Here is a 19,995-nt window from a genome sequence, read left to right as displayed (position 1 = left end):
ACACATACAAAGTGTAGGAGTCTGGACAAAAGAATAGTGAATGGGGGCTGGAGTGGTCAGAAAAAGCTGCATCCACAAGAGGGAACTTGAGTGGGACCTTGAAAAAAGTATCATTTTAGCAAAGAAAAGCGAAGCATCATGTTTTCTCTCAGCCTCCTCCACAGTGTCAGGGAGATGCAAAAAGCATTCCTTTTTTACAAAAGGAGTTTGGGATGAAAGGGAGAAACTTCAAATTCAATACACACAACTTCTGCTGCCTGAAAATAACCTCTTGCTTTTCCTGAGTACTCACCACTATCGATTTCTTTACATAGCTAATTTCTGCTGGAGCCTTACACCCTGCCGGAGAACCTGCTGTTAGGCAGACTGCCATCTATGGGAGCTCAGTGGCCCCACGGTAAGGACCCCACACAGCCTTATCTTCAGACAAGGAACCCAAAGCTAAGAGAGGTTCACAGATGGTTCTAGCGCCACCCAGCTGGTCACGGTAGAGCAGAGCACGAAGCCAGGCCCACTAACATCAAAGCCCACACTCTTCCTCCCACACAGGCTGCACTCTGCTGACCCTTCCGTGCTTATCACCTTCTCATTTATATGGCTTCCTGAAAATAAGCATTTGTCCAATGGAAGCAAGAATTTTCCCTGCACTCACATGTCAGTGTACACCAAACATGGGCTAGTCTCTTTTTCGGGACATCAGGTGGTGGAAGGAGCTGCTACACGTGACTGGAGGCAGGCAGAGGGTATAAGGATGTGCTCTGCAGAACATCAAGACTGTTTCAGGCCCAAACCTTCACGATTCTGAGAAGTGGAGAACTGGGTGGGATATCGGTAGCCTCATTACCATCAGGGGTTAGTGCCCAGTGGACCTTTACCATTGCCTGGACTTCAGTGGTGCCATGAAGGATGTCAGCACTTGGCAGAGCTCAGGGGTCCTGGTTCATATCCTGAAACACATGCATGTCTTTCCAGCATCAGTGTCCTGCCTGTTTGCTAGTGTTTTAAGTGCAGCCGGATACAGTCCTCCGGTTGCTAAATCAGCTCTTCTCAAATTCAGCTGCACATCAGAATCGTTTGGGGAGTTTCTGAAGATCCCCAAACCTAGGCAAATCAGCATCTCTGGGGATGGGCCCAGTCCTCATTATTTTCTAACCTGCCTGGTGAGTCCAATTTGCAGTTAAGGCTACAATGTACACTCCATAAGCACAGAAGACAATGCCTGATAAGAATGTTCACTTTGTGTCTTGAGAACTTCTTTCAACTTATTCCTTTGAACACAAAATACGTTTAAATTCAGATACACTGGGAATTTGTAATACTGCTGCTTGAATAATCTTTGTAAGACACACAGCTTATCCCATCATGCACCACTCCCTGCAGGGCTAGGGAGAGGTGAGGTGCCCAGAGCACAGAATTTCAAGAGAAGCCGACAGTCCAGTTACACGTGTTCTTCGGAGGAATCCTTCCTTACAGCTACGAGCACAAACTAGGAAGGCAAACCGAGTGCACTCTGGGCCCCACCTGTGCCACCTGGTGGTCTCTGGGACTGTGGCTGAGTTAGCCATGCTTCCTTCGCTTCCTACTGAGTTAGCCAGGCCACCCACTGGGCGGTCGCAAGGATCAAATGCAGTTGGCGCTCAGCAGCAGGGAGGCAGCGTCCCTGCCCAGCCGGCACCTGCTTATCCCCCCAGGCTGAGCACATCTCTTGCTGCCAACTTTCTCCCCCATCGCCGCCAAGGTCACATCAACTGCTCTCTCCTCCGTATCCCGTGGCACTTAAGCTCCCTCCAGAACTTCTCCCACTGGACCTTAGCCATTTATCCCAGTGCGTCTTACCTCCCATGAGATAATCTGGTAAAACAGAAAACACTTTGGGATTAGTCAGACCTGGGTTTGAATCCCAGCTGAATGACTGAGCATTCTCTTCGAGCCATGGCTTCCTTACCACAAAATGATGAAAATAACACTGAATTCCAAGGGCTCTTGTATTCTGGCACATAGCAGCTGGGAAAGAAGTTAGTTTCTTTCCCTGATCCACTAAACCCTCCATTCCAAGAGCCACCCCATTCCAGTTGTGAATCCTTCGAGGTCAAGGACTTCGTTCAGTGTGACCACCTTCAGTGCCTTGCACTCATTTAGGGACTCAGCACGTATTTAGGACCCAGTAAATGTTTGTCCTGCTGAAATAAATCACACGTCAACCTGTATTTATACATGCAGACAAGCTGAGAAGTAAATTTGCAAACTGCAGGAACAACTTGGAAGAAGGCGAAGAAAAAAGAATGAGCATAGGCTTTGCTGGGAACAGCAGGCAGACCACACTAACTGGAACAGACAAGACCCAGTGGGAAACACTGGTGGAGGAGAGAATGGAGGACACAGCACAGGCAATACCAAAGGCCTTGGTTTCAGGGAGGATGAGTCTGGACTTTCCGAGACAGTTACTGCAGGTTTGTATCTCTAAAGCTTTGTTGGTAATCCTTTACCTTTCCATTGAGCAGGTAGGTGGCAGGCTGCATTATGTTCATCAGAACTCCCACTGGACTCCAGCTAAATTTGTATCTCAGAGGATTGTCTGAATGTTCAGGGGCTGGAAGCCCACCACAGTAGGAAATATAAGATTCAATCTGAAAATAAGGGATGAAAGACAATGACAGAAATGGGATAAATGAGGTGAACTTGCTGCATTTTTTCCCAACATTTACAAAGGCTTTCAAAAGGCTTTTTTTTTCAAAAGGCTTTCTTAAAGCCTTTAACCCTTCCTTAAAGCCAAACTCCATTTATTAAGTCAGTTATAGTTATATATATAAATATATATATACATACATGTGTATACATGCTATATATGTATGTATATATACATAAAATCTTTAAAAATTTTTTAAATATTTTAAAAAAATTTTTTAATTCACTGGAGATTGTGACTAATATTTTGCTAGTTAAAAATCCAACTATTAATTCAATTCTGCTTGGTCAGTTCCTCCTGGCTTTTGTGCTCAAATAATACATTTGATTATAATTTGATTATATATTTGTAATATGTACGTATAAATAGTATTAGTAAAGAATTAATACATAATATAATTAATCTTTATATAATTCTAATTAACTTGATTCTATATGTGATTGCATACGTGTTACATATATATAACCTAAAGTATTTAATCGGACTCATCGCATTTTCATATTCAATAGTTCCTTCTCATGTATAAAAGATACTTTATATACCAAAGACTGAAAATATTCCAAAGAATTTTTCCTACTTTTAAAAGTTAAGCCTTTATCCATTCATGGATAAAGAAGATGTGGTATATATATACAACGGAATACCACTTAGCCATCCAAAAAAAAAAAGAAAAGAAAGAAATCTTGCCATTTGCAATGATGTGGATGGAGCTAGAAGGTATTATGCTAAGCGAAACAAGTCAATCAGAGAAAGACAATTACCATATGATCTCACTCGTATAGGGCATTTAAGAAACAAAACAGATCATAGGGGAAGAGAGGGAAAATTAAAACATGACAAAATCAGAGAGGGAGACTAACCCTAAGAGACTCTTAACTATACGATTAAGAGTTTGCTGGGGGGAGGAGGGTGGAGGGATGGGGTTGCTAGAGGGGAGGGGGTGTTTTTATGTGGTAACTGGGTGATGGGCATTAAGGAGGGCATGTGATGTAATGAGCACTGGGCATTATACAAAACTGATGAATCACTGAACTCTACCTCTGAAACTAATAATATACTTTATGTTAAGTAACTGAATTTAAATTTTATAAAATAATTAAAAATAATAAAAAACAAATCAAGTGGGAAAAAATAAAAATGATTGTTCTTAGGGCTACTTTAAAAAAGAATTAAAAAATAAAAGTCAAACCTTACTATCTCCAAAAGCTGTCTAAAATCTTTCTTTAAAACAAATGTTATAGTAGCATCTATTTCTCTAAAAATCTATTGTTAAGCCTTGGACACTGTTTTACCATACAGATATTTCTGCAGTTAAAAGATTTTACTAGAAACTTCTAGTCAAAGTATGAGTTAGACTATAGCAGCTTCCTTAATTAAAATTATAAAGAGACTATTCTGTACATAAAAATCTGGACCTTTTAGTATTTTCCTAAATGGAAAGTATTTAGTATTTAGTATTTTAGAAAGTATCTAGTATTTAGTATTTTCCTAAATGGACCTTTGGGTGTAAATTGGGCTCACCGTGGCTCCCACTTCCTTGGCCTTATCTATAGTTTCCATTGCCAACATATGATCAAGACCAGGGTCCAATCCCAGTTCACCAATGACTGTGATGCCAGCATCTTCCACACTACAACAGGCAGGAAGGGGAGGGAGAAAAAGTTGGATATAAAACAAAAATAATGCCATGGAGCTACTTTACTGAAAATGACTTGAAACTTACCTCTTTTCTAATTCTTTTAGTGCTGGTGTGATGTAGCTTGCAGTGATCATGTTAACTTTGCTTGTGATGCATGCCTTCGCCACAAGAGGATGCAATGCATAAGGCAACAAGCTTAAAAACAGAGAGAAACTAATCAGAAACTTTCCCAATCCTACCTCTGAAAGTACCTTGAAATGAACTAAAGCTAAGACATCACTCTGATTATTCTAAGTGACCAATAACTCTTTGAGAACTACAGAATAAATTCATCCTGTTATCACATTTAAAACCCTCCACAATTTGACCTTCACCTAATTTTTCCATTATTCTCCCTCTATCTTCTTCATAAACCATATATGGAAACCAAAGAAGTTATCATAATTCTCCACTCACAGCCTGTACTTTTCTAGCTCTGGAACTTTACTGTCACTGTACCTTCTACTTGGAATCTTATGTCCACCCACTCACCCCCCATCCAGGTCATACCCTACTTAAAGAAATGTCTGAAAAGGCATCTGCACCAAGAAGCTCTCCCAGATTTCCCCAAAGCCAGCTATTCTTCTGCATTCATTCAGCTATTTCTTTGCAACATTTAATGGAATTTATTCCATTCACCCTTATATTTCTATGATTTTCTGTCTTGGTTCCCCTACTGAAAGAGAAGGTTCTTTTCCTTTTTCTTCCGTATTTCCCAAATGGTTATCAGGTTAATTAAACTAAGTCAAAGTGACCCAGATGTTACACTACAGAGTAGAATCTAAGACAGTCCAAAGAAGCAAATAAGCTTTAATGATACTGACCGGTGTAAAAGCTATCAAAATGGTTAGAAATCTAACCATGCTAAGCGAAAAATGTTAATCTAACATTAACATGTTAATTTACATCTAACATGTTAATCTAACCTGCTAAGCAAAAAATGAAACTGTGTTCAAAATTTAACTTCAATTTGGTTTTCTTAAGGTCTGTTTTGGTGTTTTAATTTGGCACTAGGACTACACAATCACAAAAAATGAATTTCCATAAATGTTAATATAAATGAATGCATTCATCTTCTATCCAAGGAATAATAAAACATCCTGTCAACTGCATAACAATATTCAAGTTCTACAAGCTTCACAGTACAATGAAAATATAAATACAACTTATAAACATGATCACACTATATCACTGTATTTGTCAAATTCATCCTGAAAACTTTTTTTTCGAGGCCATCACGTCGCTAAACTTCAAACTATGCACATATTAACAGATCATTATCTTGTCATATTTTGCTTCAGATTTAGTTTCAAATGTGTCTTATAATGTTTTCTTTTTTTATGGGAAAAAAAAAACCAATATTTTATTTAGGTATCTATATGTGGCAAAACAAACTCCCTTTGTTTTATTCAGGAAGCTAGAACATTCCATTATGAATCATAATCATATTACTGACAGACAAGATCTATGGGTCACCAATAAATTCTTGCTGAATAAAAATTATTGCACATTAAATTTATATAAACAGAATAACATTTTAAGTGCCTAAAGTGAGCCTATAATTTAAAGAAATCAAGAAATATTGCACAAGTTCCCACGCAAGATTACCTTTCCTACTGCATGTTTTCGAGACTTGTATTTTTTTTTAAAGTAGGACATCACAGAACTTCCTCCAAGATATCATTTCAATCTGATCTAACTATAAAAGTCACCTAATTATGGATGAGCAGGTAGTTTTCTTCTTCCACCTTGGAAAAATTGTATTCTAAGAATAAGTGACTATTCTTATCACTTTGGTAATTTAAAACCCAGTTTAATTATAGCGTACCCTCATGTAGCTCTGCACCTAGAAGTTAGATCTGCATTTTTATCAGTAGTAAACACTATAGTTCAAGATCTGTTCCTCCCATAAAATTAAATAGTCATAAGGCTAGAGAATCTACTCATTTTCACTTAAGCTTTGTAAGTCCAAACAACAAAATAGCCTCCAAAATATATGAAACACTAATACTTCTGATGCACCAATTCCACCTCTAGATAAATATCCAACAGAAATGTGTATATACCAAAAGACAAATACTAAAATGTTCACAGCAACACAATTCATAATAGTCAAATTCTAAAAACAATCTGAACATCCAACAGTCAAAGGGATAATGAGGATATATTCACACAATGAAATGATACATGGCAATAAGAATGAATAAACTATAATTACAGGCAACAACACCAAACAACCCTCACAATCACAGAGTTGCAGAAAGAAGGCAGCCACAGATTAGAACATACTGAGTTGCTCCAATTGTACAAAGCTGAAAACTAGCAAGAATTAATGTACACATGAAAGGCCAAGATAGTGCTTACCTTTGAGGGATAGGGCTAATATTGGAAACAGACACACGGAGGGCTTCTGGGGTACTGCTATTCTGTTTCTGGATGTGGATGATGGTTATGAAGTGGGTTCACTGTGAAAATTCACTGAACTATATACACTTATGATCTGGGCATATTTCTGGGTACATACTTCAATTGAAAATTTACTTAGGAGAGAGAGAAAATAAGGAGAGACATAACAACAACAACAACACACGGCAATTATCTCTTCCTAGATACTAACCTGATGACAAGATCCTGTTTTGCCACCAAGGAGCTCAACTTCTCTTCTTGTTTACTAATGTCCACGCTAATAGGATTAATATTATATTTCTGGCCTAACTGTTCAATTTGGTTCTTCATGTCAGAGCCTATTTCAAGAATACGAAAGTCCAGTTTTTAGATTACCCTTCACTAGTCAGAGAGTAAAACACATTTTAACATCTCCAAAAATAATTTCTCAAAGTTTAGAAACAAGATAGCCATCTAAAATTCATGGAGTAAGCATGCACTGAAATCAGTTTCCCTTCTTCTTCTTCTTTAAAAATCAGGACTTATTTACCTACTGTGATTTCGATCTCCTTATCTCTTGACAGATATTCCAACACAGGTTCAGATACATAACCAGATCCAAGAACCAAGACCTTTTTCTTGGTGCCCATTGAAAGTGACTGAGCAAGTTCCCTATAAATAAAAGAGGGGAATGGGAGAAAAACTGAACAACAAAAACATATTTAAATAACAAAACCTTGCTGTCCCACAAACAAATCAAACCTTAGACTATGAAGCAATATTTCTTACAGTAAGAACCTCAACAGGAGTTCCCTAGACCAACACTTTTCATTAATTATTTTAGATTTTGTACAATGAGTAACAGACCTGACTTCTCTGAGGTATACATCCATAGATTTCCATGAATTCCCAACCACTGGTGAGGTGCACATGCTGGACCACTGCCTGGCTTACCCACAATTGAGTAACTTGGTTTCACACTTTATCCTTCCAGAGGACGTGATTCAAAATCATGCCAGGGGCTATGCATCAGAAACCTTACTCCTCACAACAATTTAAGGGGACAACAATCTGAGAAGGAGATTATTATTTGCCATATCAGGCATCGCTTTGTCATTTATCATTAGGATCACTTGAAAATAATTAAAACCAGACTTTTAAAATCACAATTGCCATGGATTAAATATAAAAATTTAAAATGAATTACTAGGCAGGATTTTAATGCTTGAACAATTTATTCTGTTGGAATCTGTCCCTTCCTGACAGATTAACTCTCTGCCTTTCCTGCAAGCTATGACCTCCAAGACCATGACTGTCTTACTAATGTTCAACAAACTTTTGTCTTAAATATGGAAGATATTCATTAAAACTCTGTTCAATCAAATTCACAGATATCACTGTAAGACCATGGGAATGGCTTGGTGCAAGGGACATAAACAGAAGACTCTGTTGTTGCAATCTTTTTGGGCAAGATGTCTCTCGAACTTTAACTTTTCCATTAATTCTAAGAGAATAAAAATAAACTTAAATACAAAATGTCCCTGCTCCGCTTCACCCTCCACACTCATATTACTGATGAAGTGAGTCTCCTTTAACCTCCACCCCCCATCCATTTCACAGAAAAGAACACAATTATTTGTTCTTCTATATGTTTTCTAACAACATTTTCTATAGTTTATGTAATTAAATTATATCCTTTTGGTGTCCAAAAATACAATGTTCAAAATACATTTTTAAAAACTCGCTCTTAGATTTTAATTCCGTCCACCCATCAGCTATTTCAAACACTGGAAGTTAATAATCACTGAGCTAAGTGAAGAAGAGGATATTCAAATAAGGCAGATCCTTAAGATAACTTAAATTTCCTTTCAAAATACAATCTTCCTTATCAGTCTCTTGACAGAGATTCCACCAGGAAGGAGGGTAGCAAGTCCTAGCAGACTTGCTGCTACAAGAAATATGGTGTGTAAGAGTGAAAACATCATTGTGACTAGTCAGGTTAGACATGTTATTAGGATTAGTAATATAAGAGATCATCAGATAGTAAGAATCAAAAGATACAGAGAGTTATGAAAAATGAATATATGTGAAGTTTCCCCTATAAGAAACACTCCTACAGGACTATAGTGCTAGCCAGTTTAAAAAACAAAAACAAATCTCTCTTGGTATCTCATGCCAGAATATTTCACTGACACATCAAAAGTAACTGTAAGAAAACGAACACAGATGGACAAGCACAGCAGTAGTATACTTGATCCAAGCACATCTCTTTATTTACTTCTTACAGATAGAAGAGCTGAGAAAGAAGATAAGGCAGTTTGTTCGCTTCTTTTTAATCGTCCCACTCTGGTCTCTCCTGAGAATTCAGTGCACGGGTTATTTTGTTAAATGTGAATAGACCAGTGGAGCAGATATAAACACAAATCAAGTACAATCAGCTGAAGAGGACCAGAACATTCCAAAGAAATGTCAATGTTTTCAAACTCTGAGTAGTAAAATCAATTAAGGAAACAAGGGCCTTAGCTAAGTACCTTTCTAAGAGAACTATTCTCTTGGGTACATTTACCACATTACTGTTTGGCACCTTCCTCCTAAGAAGAATTCCCAGGGAAAACTGACCTCTCACCATTTTCTTTCTTTACTACTTCTCTTCATTTCTAAATAAGAGACCACTTGCCTAAACATTATACTAAACTAAATAGAGTCCAAACCCTCAACTAAAAATCAGACTGAAAGTATCACAGGAAGGGTTAGTGTGCTTATTTTCTTTGAGAAAATAGCTGAGACATATCAATATGCAAAATGCTAGAAAAAGAACAAGGGGTTACCCAAAGAACAACTTTTTAGGCTCCTGCTTGCTTACACCCAAGTCTACAACAGGAATTTAGCAAGCCAAAATGATGTTCAGAGAAAAATAATTCCCACTGGTTTCAGCTAGTCACATAGTTTGGATTTCCTGTATCTAAAGACATTTTCAAAATTATGTAAACCTAGTGTCATGAACTCACAAAGAAACATTTAAAAATACTCAAAAAAACCAAGATAGGAATAGTGCTTACCTGCTCTCTCGGAGTTTCTGGATATATTTATACTTATCAGTCAATACACCATTGGATGTAATCACTGCCTAAATGTGTATGACACAAGATATTTTAGTGTCCATATATTACACCCACAAAGGGGCTCATGTAACAAAGATGGAGAGAGGAAGGGAAAGGGAGAGTAAGAGAGGATGGTAGTGGAAAAAATACAACCATGGAAAAACTATTTTCATAACTTACGTCTCGCACCACAGGGGAAAAATTCTGACTTTCAAGAGGCTGTGTCGCATCTGATAATATCTGAAAGGAAAATGAGACTGGTAGGAGATAAATGACATTGCAGAGAAGATCTTGGTGTTTATTTCCATATTAAAATATTAGTCAAAGGGGAAAAAGAATTTACACAAGTTTTCTGAAGATCACTGAATACAAATAATTGATAATAGAAGTCTATAAGCAATGAATTGTCCCTCAAGAATCTACAATTTCAGCACAAGTCCCAATTTTAAAACTAAAACTTGATTACAATCATCTTTGCTTTATCTTTCCCAAACAGTTTGATGTGTCATATTGAACATGCTGGCAAACATCACCACAAGTTTTGCCCACTCCAAGGGCCTGAATCCCACCCCAAAGGTTCACACTGTTCTATCAGAAGAGAGAATGGGCCTTTCAGACAAAAAGCCATCAACCCTGCAATAGGGAGTCTCCCTCAGGTCCACAGGGTTCTATGCATAGGCACATCAGCATTTCAAAAGCATCAAGAAAAAAGTAGACCTCAAAGAGTCATGCGGTCTTCCCATTATCTCACTAGAAAGAGTCCCATGGAAAACAACAAAAGCCACATCTCTCAGATTAACACCCACCATCCTTCTAATCCTCCTTTCTTCCAAGGTATCCAACTCCTGAATAGACTGCCTAGAGTAAAGTTCATGTAAATTAATAGTATTGCTTCTGATGGTCAGGACCTTAGGGTCAATGAGACAACCATTCCCTCCTTACCCTTGTAGGTTAAGGTCTAGAGTGGTCACCCAGCTGAGAAAGAGCAAAATGTACCTACGAAATACTGGCAGAGAAATATTTATTCACTGTATTAAAATAAGTATCAGGGGCACCTGAGGGGCACAGTCAGTTAAGTGTCCAACTCTTGGTTTCGGCTCAGGCTATGATCTCAGGACTGTGGTTGAGACCCCTGTCCGGCTCTGTGCTCGGCATGTATTCTGCTTGAGATTCTCTCCCTCTCCCTCTGACCCTCCCACTCATGTTCTCTCTCTCTGTAAAACAAATAAATCTTTGACTATTCCCTCATCAAGCTGACTCCCCCACCTACCAACCCCGCCTCCTACCAGAAGCCATCAGCAAATAACAAAATGCGATTCGAATTTTACTTGGCATATGGCTTAACTACCAAACTCTTGTATATCCTTCCATTTTCTCTACTGTTTATACCTAATTCTGTGGCCTTCCTCAGGTCTTTCTGAGTCCAGGGCAACTACCTCCCACCTCTCTCCTTCCGTTTATCTTCAATCTAAAACACAAACCTGATTATTTCTTCTGTGTCTATTTAAAATAATCCAGTAGCTTTCTAATACCCTCAAGATCCAGTCTCTAGTTCCCTATGTGGCCCCCCAGACTTTTCTACAGTGTGTCTCTGCCTCTCCAACCTTAATTCTCCCTTCTGTCTCATACCCAAAACTCTAGTCCTATCAACTAGACTAACGCTCATCTGCATTAGCATTCCCATGCCTCTGTACTATACCATGTGGATGCTTCACATGTGATGCCTCTGCATGGAATTCCCACTCTTCCGCCTCCAAGAAACAGCTAAGAACTACCTCCTCTGTGAAGCCTTTATCAAAATCCGCCCCTAAGCAGACTGAAGCTAAGAACTGCACTTGGCGTCTTGCCTGTGCAATAAAATGGTAAATATTCAATAAATATGTAAATGGATATATGCAATAATTGCATGGATTTTCCCCCAAGAAAATGAAATAACTATCTTGAGTCCACCCAAAGAAAGACAAACAGGAAAGACAACAAAAGGCTGCTGAATGACTGCATTTAACTTGCTGGAGTTCAACCATGACAAAAGTGCAGACACAAGGGTCCTTGTCACTTTCACATATACCACCTTTGAGAGCTCATCACTCTTTCCTACATCAATTTCAAGCTCTTTATGCTGGTGTCAAGACCCTTTCCAATGTAGAACCAACATACCTTCCTTTACATACCTTACTTGACAGCTTACAGAAACACTCTGTTAAATGAACTCCCACCTTTGCTCTCCTGTCTCCATCACATGCCTCTTATTCCCATGCAAATGAACAGATCCTATACATCTGTCAAGAGCCAAATCAAATGTCACACCTTTCATAAAACCTTTCTGGACTTTACCCAACAAGATGGAGCCTCTCCCTCCACAACTTCATTAGCATATTCCTAATGGCTGTCATATTCCACCTTATGGCAGGGTTGCACACCTGTCTCATCCACTTCCTGGACCTCATGCCTCGAAAGATCAGAAGTTATATTTTAATTTTCTTCATGGTTCCAGCAGGCAAAAAATATGTAACTAATTCAAGTGAAACAAACTTCTCTATTGGTTCAGAATGACAGCCTTTAATGCCACGGGGTCTGAACCTTATGTCAAAAAGGAAAATCTAGGGGTAAAAGTGCATATACTTTTTTTAAAAAAGATTTTATTTATTTGAGAGAGAGAGCGGGGAGACAGTCAGAGGTGGAGGGAAGAGGACAAGCAGAGCCCCATGCAAGGCTCGATCCCACGACCCTGCTGAGATCATGACCTGAGCCAAAAGCAACAGTCAGATGCTTAACTGAGATGAGCCACACAGGTGCCCTGACAGTGCATATACTTTAAATACAGCTCCAATACAGTTATCAGAAGAGAACACACACAATTTTTTTAGTGGTAAGCAGAACACACGTATCGAGACTATAATATAAAGCCATAAATTTTCAAAAATGTCCAGTGCTTAAAGACCCTACTGACAAAGATGCCCCCAAGACAATCCCACCACACTGTTCAGAGGACTATCATGATGTATAAAAGGAAAAAGGTATGACAATTTAGAGAAGCCAGTAGTCATCAAACACCTAAGCAATATCACCTGTCTCAGTCTGATCAAAAACCTCCAACACCTCACTGTCAGATAATTTTAACCTTCTCACATTGCCTAAGAGTCTATTAACTGCCAGTTTATGTAAGCAAAAACATACCACTTTTTTAAATGTATTTTCTTTCCAGCAAAGGTGAATTGGTTTTTTCAGACCAATCTTCCCATTGAGTAAAACCAGGTAAAATGAAAAGCCTCAGTTTTTCGCTTCAAAGGGTAGATAAGACTTTTTTTGGTCTAGGGAAAACAATGGAAAAGGAGGACCTTAAGCTCACCTCTTACCACAGACACAATTAGATGACAATCACATCAATTTAAATAACCCAGAAAATGACTTGAAGACTGGCAGAACAAACTCTCCACAGCTAAATGAAGAGAAGATGCTACACTGAAGAAGGCAGGAAGGGCTGAGATGAAGGGATTTGAAGGACTTTCCACAGGAGGGAGGGACAATACGGGCACAGGGAAGGGAGAGAAGCAAACTTTTACATCGGGAAACCCACAGAGGAAGATGAATCCCCATAATTTTTGCTTTTGGAAACCAGAAGGACTGAATTTTACAGCTTTTTATAAGCACTGGTACTTAAAACCTGGAACTTTAAAAATCTGCAGGATTTTTAAAACTCTGAAAGAGCATAGGAGGCCAAGATGAAACTGAGTCCCTACCTTTAAAGAAATAGCACAAGAAAAAGCCCTACTGAGATATAGCACAGAAGGAGCAGTTTAAAAAATGCCTGGGGTAGGGGCGCCTGGGTGGCTCAGTGGGTTAAGCCTCTGCCTTCGGCTCAGGTCATGATCCTAGGGTCCTGGGATCAAGCCCCGCATCAGGCTCTCTGCTCGGTAGGAAGCCTGCTTCCCCCTCTCTCTCTGCCTGCTTCTCTGCCTACTTGTGATCTCTGCCTGTCAAATAAATAAATAAAATCGTAAAAAAAAAAAAGCCTGGGGTATATGGGAGGAAGATATGTTTACTAATCTCAGAGCATGTGCTGGGGGGGTATGGATCCATGAGAGACTTCTCCAGGAATAAAGGAGCTGGCCTGCACTATTTCCCTGCCCCACCCCTCAGCCTAAACACATACCACAAGCTGAAAGCAGCATAGAACCTACACTCCTACCTAACTTGATAACAGTGTGCCTACCTATGTGTTCCCCTGCGGACACACTCCCTCAAGCCAGGCCTCAGCTCAGTGTCTCCTCCCATGGAAGACCTTTGCAAGTTTTGTTAATACCCCGCAACTGACACCACAGTCTTCCGCAGATCAAGCCCCTCCAATAAACTCTTGGTCTGAGCCCATCCAAAGGCCACCAGTATGCAAGGAGCCCCGATGGACCAGCGCCACTCCAAAGTGATGCCTGCCCCTGATCCCAGAAGAAGAAAGACATAAGAGGGAAAGAGAACTACACACACCAGTCAGACTGAACCCCAGCAGTGGGCTGGGGACAGATAGCTGATCTGACAGCAGGCCCCACTCACCCACAAAAGCTTTACAGAAGACAAAACAGGGAAAGCAATCTACACCTCAGTGCTACTGCGTCTATGGCAAATGCCAGGTCTGACACAACTTAAACCCAAGGCATCCCCAGACCAACCTATTAATGTCACAGGGACCAAACACTGCCCATAATAGGCAAATAGGACCATTGTAGATGATGACTGAAGAAAAAAGTGGCTCAGCCACAACAGCAGAGTGCACACAGCACACAGAGGAGACATCCCTGAAGTACCAGTTCTGATGTACAGGGAACATAGCACTGCAGGGCACTAGGGGCCTCTTCTTTATAAGGCCACTACTTTCAAGAGCAGGAAATGTAGCTGATTTTCCTAACACATGGAAACAGACACAGAGAGTTAGACAAAATGAGACAGAGGAATATGTCCCAGATAAAGAACAGGACAAAATCACAGCAAAATACCTAAGTGAAGTGGAGACTACCTAAGTAAGATGCTCTTGAGGAAGGAGTGGAGGGCTCAGTGAGACCCTTAACAAAGAGAGAGAAAACATAAAAGAACCAATCAGAAATGAAGAACTCAATAACTGAAATTAAAAATACACTAGCTGGAATAAACAGTGGGCTAGAGAAAGCAGAAGAAAAGATCAGGGACCTGGAGAACAGAGTAATGGAAAACAATCAACCTGAACATATGAGAGAATAAGTAAGAATACAAAATGAAAACAGCCTTAGGGAACTCAGTTACCCAATCAAGTATAATAGTTACATTACAGGGATCCCAGAAGAAGAAAGACATAAGAGGGCAGAAAATATATTTGAAGAACAGCTGAAAACTTCTTCCTTCTGGGGAAGGAAACAAAAATCCAGATCCAAGAGACATAGAGAATCCCCCAAAAAGTCGACCCAAGGAGATCTGCACAAAACCACATAATAAAATGGCAAAAAGTAGTGATAAAGAGAGAATTTTAGAAGCAGCAAGAGAAAAGAAAACAGTTACATATAAGGGTAACCCCACAAAGCTATCAGCAGATTTATCATCAGAAATTTAGCAGGCGAGAAGAGAGTGGCAAGATATATTCAGAGTGCTGACAGAAAAAAAACCTGCAGCCAAGAATTCTCTATCCAGCGAGGCTATAATTCAGAATAGGAGGAAAAATAAAGTTTTCCAGACAAACTAAAGGTAAAGAAATTCATGACCACTAAACAGCCCTACAGGAAATGTTAAAGGAGATTCTTTTGAGTGTGAAGGAATGACCATAAGTAGGAGTAAGAAAAATAAGAAGCACAAGAGCAGTGAAATTAAGTATATCTATAAAAATCAGTCAAGGGACTCACAACATAAAAGGATGTAAAGTACGACTTCATGCACCTAAAATGTGGGAGGAAGAGGAGTAAAGAATGGGTTCAAACTTAAGCAGCCATCATTTTAATATAGACTACCATATGCAGATGTTATATACAAACTGAACAGGAACCAAATATCAAAAATCAGTAATAGATATGCAAAAAAAATAAAAGAGAAAGGACCCAAGATCGCCACTAAAGAAAGTCAACTAATCATGAAAAACCAACAGCTAACATCATACTTAATGGGGAAAAAATGAGAGCTTTTCCCTAAGGGTGGGAACAAGACAAAGGTTTTCACTTTCTCCATTTTTATTCAAGATAGTACTGAAAATACCAGCCACAGCAATCTAACAAGAAAAGGGGATAAAAGCCATCCACCTTAGTAAGGAAGAAGTAAAACTTTCACTATTTGCAAATGACATGATACTATATATAGAAAACTCTAAAGACTGCCATAAGAAACTGCTGGAACTGATAAATGAATTCAGTAAGGTTGTGGGGTACAAAAGTCGATGTACAGAAGTCCACTGCATATCTATACACTAATAATGAAGCAGGAGAAACAGAAATTAAGAAAACAATCCCATTTATAATTATACCAAAAGGAATAAAATATCTAGAAATAAATTTTAATGAGGAGGTGAAAGACCCATACTGTGAAAACTATAAAACACTGATGAAAGAAACTGAAAATGACACAAACACATAGAAAGATATTCCATGTTCACTGATTAGAAAGACAAATATTGTTAGAATGCCCATACTACCCAAAGCAATCTTCTGGTTTAATGCAATCCCTATCAAAATACCAACAGCATTTTTCACTAAAGTAGGACACACAATCCTAAAGTTTGTGTGGAACCACAAAAGACCCTGAGTGGCCAAGCAATGTTAGAAAAGAAAAACGGGGTGCCTGGGTGGCTCAGTTGGTTAAGTGTCTATCTTCAGCTCGGATCATGATTACATGGTCCTAGGATGGAGCCCTGCATTGGACTCTCTGCTCAGCGGGGAGTCTGCTTCTCCCTCTGCCTCTCCCCATAGCTTGTGCTCTCTCTCACTCTCACTCTTTCTCTCTCTCAAATAAATAAGGAAAATCTTAAAGAAAAAGAAAACCGGAGGTATGACTACTCCAGATTTCAATGTATACTACAAAGCTGTAGTAATCTAAACAGTCTGGTACTGGCACAAAGTAGACAACAGATCAATAGAACAAAAGAGAGAGCTCAAAAACAAAGCCACAGTTGTATAGTCAATTAATCTTTGACAAGGAAGGCAAGAACACACTATGGGGAAAAACTCTCAAACAAATCGTATTGTGAAAACTGAACAGCTACAGAAAAAGAATGAAACTGGACCACTTTCTTACAGTCTAAACAAAAATAAACTCAAAGTGGACTAAGGACCTAAATGTTAAGACACTAAACCTCAAAAATCTCAGAAGACAGCACAGGCAGTAATTTTTCTAGCACTGGCCATAGCAACATTTTTCTAGATATGTCTAGATACATTTTTCTAGATAGGCAAGGGAAACAAAAGCAAAAATAAACTATTGGGACTTACCTCAAAATGAAAAGTTTCTGCACAGCAAAGGAAACAATCAACAATCTAAAAAAGCAACCTACTGAATGGGAGAAGATATTTTCAAATGATCTGATAAAGGATTAGTATCCAAAATATAGAAAGAACTGATATAACTCAACACCAAAAAACCCAAATATTCCAATTAAAAAATGGGCAGAAGACTTGAACAGACATTTCTCCAAAAGAACACAAATAGCCAACAGGCACATGAAAATGACATGATGCTCAGCATCAGTCATCTGGCAAATGCAAATCAAAATGACAATGAAACAGTACCTCACACCTAACAGAATGGCTAAAATAAAAAAATACAAGAAACAACAAGTGAAGGAGAGGATACAGAGAAAAAGGAATCCTCTTGTACTGCTAATAGGAATGCAAAATGGTACACTTGCTATGGAAAACTATATGGAGGTTCCTCAAAAAACTGAAAATAGAACCACCATATGATCCAGCAATTCCACTACTGGGTACTTACCCAAAGAATATGGAAACGCCAATTAGAAAAGGTATATGTACCCGTATGTTTATTGCAGCATTATTTACCATAGCCAAATCATGGAAGCAGCCCAAGTATCCATCAATAAGATGAATGGATAAAGAAGATGTGGTGTAAACAGATATATCTCTGTGTGTGTGTGTGTGTGTATACACTCCTATACATACACACACATGATGGAATATTACTCACCCATAAAAAATGGAATCTTGTCATTTGCAACAACATGAATGGAGCCAGAGAGTATACAGTGTTAAGCAAAATAAGTCAGTCAGAGAAAAACAAATACCATATGATTTTCCTCATGTGGGCAAAGATACAGATCAAAGGAACAAAGGAAAAAAAGAGACTCTTAACTACAGAGAACAAACAGATGGTTACCAGAGGGGAGGTGGGTAGAGTGATGTGTGAAACAGGTGATGGGGATTAAGGGTACACTTTTCACGATGAGCACTGAGTAATGTACAGGATTGTTGAATCACTGTATTGCATACCTGTTAACCCCATATGTTAACTATACTGGAATTAAAATTTTTTAAAAATAAGGTAAAAAAGACTTGCTCCACCATAATTCTGGGGAAGAAACCCCAAAGAGATGAGTCTAGCATCTGGCATGACCTTTCATGGCTAAGGCAGGAAGAGAACCTAGAGCAACCACAGCCTCCAGAATGTGAGTGGAAAATGCCAGAAAGGGCAGATTCAGAAAAAGCAAAGCCCAACTTTCATGTGAACTCTGTTTAAATCTCTGGATAACTCCCAAATTGAGTGTGTGTAGGTAAGCAACCCAGGTAAAGATGAAAGAGCTGAACTTTCATTTGAGCTACCCCCAACCTCAGATGAGGCAAAGTTTTCAATTTAAATTCAACCAGTCTAAGTCTAACCTCTGCTAATTAAAAAAAGAAAATCGACCCTTTTCAGGAAAATGTAACAATCTAGAATCTCCACAGCATAACTATTCACATCATCCAGGATACAATCCCAAATTATGCAACTGGAAAAAACCAGAAAACTATGATCTGACCCATTTTTAAGGAAAAAGATAATCCGTAAGGTTCAACCCCAAGCTGACACAGAATTTTGGAAATATGATGCAAACACTATAAAGAGGCTTTTCTAACTCTGTCCATATAATAAAGAACAGTACAAAGTGTATGAAAAGATAGAAATTCTCAGCACAGAAAGAGAAGAGTATGCTTAACATACATACTGAAATAAGAACACTTATTTCTGGCAAATGAAATGGCATTTAGACAACACAGTATTTTGGCAGTCACTGATCACAATGAAAAATACATGACCACAACAAAAGCTGTCACTTAACTAACCATTAGTGACAAAAAGCGAGTAAAATTTTCTCTATTTCTGATTTTTCAAATCTGTTCATCACAGCACAGTAAGAATGTTCTAACATGAATTGACCTAGACAGCAGAAGAGTGAAAAAAAGGAAATCTTATCTCAATGTCATGAACATTCTTAATAAAATATGCATAATGAGAGATAAATCCAATTACAATTAATCATGAAGGCAGTTATATAATCATATTTCCCATGAGACAAGAAAGCAGAATATATAATGAATGTCTATAAATACTTTTGAAGGAGGGCTGGCATTTCATTTTACAGCAGATTTCTTAGGTATTGGAGACCAGAACATTCCCAAGATCCCTCCACAGTTCTATTTAAAGCCACAGAATTGTGGATGCTACCAGTCAGCTTACCATTTCTTCAACGTAAGGGTAAAGCATGTCTCCAAAGTATTCTGTAGCTTCAATCGGAAGCTGTGCTGGCAAATTGTCAATGGAACACATCAGAATCCCAGAACCTTCAACACTAGGAATAGCAATACACTTTATTCAGATGTATAAAATGTTATTTGTAAGCTCTGACTTTTCCAGGTGTCTACTCCATTATACGTATTTCATAATAATTTATAATTGTGTACCAAAGTACAAAAGAAAATAAGCAAAACTTTCTCCAGGAACCCAGCTCCCATTTGAATATAATATACATGTTTTTAAGTATTTGAATTTGCATGTAGTTTTTCTACCAAATTTTTAAATATGTTTGAGCATAGCTCTGGATATTTGCATAGCCTTCACAAAAGTGTAAAACACTGAATATTTTAAACTAGTACATCAAGGTTAACTAAGTGACGTATTACCATCTATCTCTTATGATCTACAGCCTTAGC

At 38.6% G+C, this 19,995-nt stretch overlaps 1 protein-coding gene across 3 annotated transcripts in view; it reads right to left on the bottom strand.

Annotated features, from left to right (window-relative positions):
* Positions 1-19,995, bottom strand: part of AASS (aminoadipate-semialdehyde synthase) — a 53,857-nt gene that overhangs the window by 11,382 nt on the left and 22,480 nt on the right. For 2 of the 3 annotated variants that reach the window (XM_046020640.1, XM_046020642.1), the window contains 8 exons: positions 19,523-19,634; positions 10,031-10,090; positions 9,809-9,876; positions 7,300-7,421; positions 6,982-7,108; positions 4,410-4,520; positions 4,208-4,316; positions 2,487-2,627 (listed from right to left, as the gene is read on the bottom strand). In XM_046020640.1, coding sequence (XP_045876596.1) covers positions 2,487-2,627; positions 4,208-4,316; positions 4,410-4,520; positions 6,982-7,108; positions 7,300-7,421; positions 9,809-9,876; positions 10,031-10,090; positions 19,523-19,634 — 850 coding nt within the window. Of the gene's footprint in view, positions 1-2,486; positions 2,628-4,207; positions 4,317-4,409; positions 4,521-6,981; positions 7,109-7,299; positions 7,422-9,808; positions 9,877-10,030; positions 10,108-19,522; positions 19,635-19,995 lie in introns of all 3 variants that reach the window. The other variant, XM_046020641.1, reaches the window with a different exon arrangement.

This window comes from Meles meles, chromosome 10 (genome assembly GCF_922984935.1).
Source record: "Meles meles chromosome 10, mMelMel3.1 paternal haplotype, whole genome shotgun sequence".
Taxonomy (NCBI): domain Eukaryota; kingdom Metazoa; phylum Chordata; class Mammalia; order Carnivora; family Mustelidae; genus Meles; species Meles meles.
Note: the sequence above shows the minus strand (reverse complement) of the source record. Positions and strands in the feature narration are given on the sequence as shown.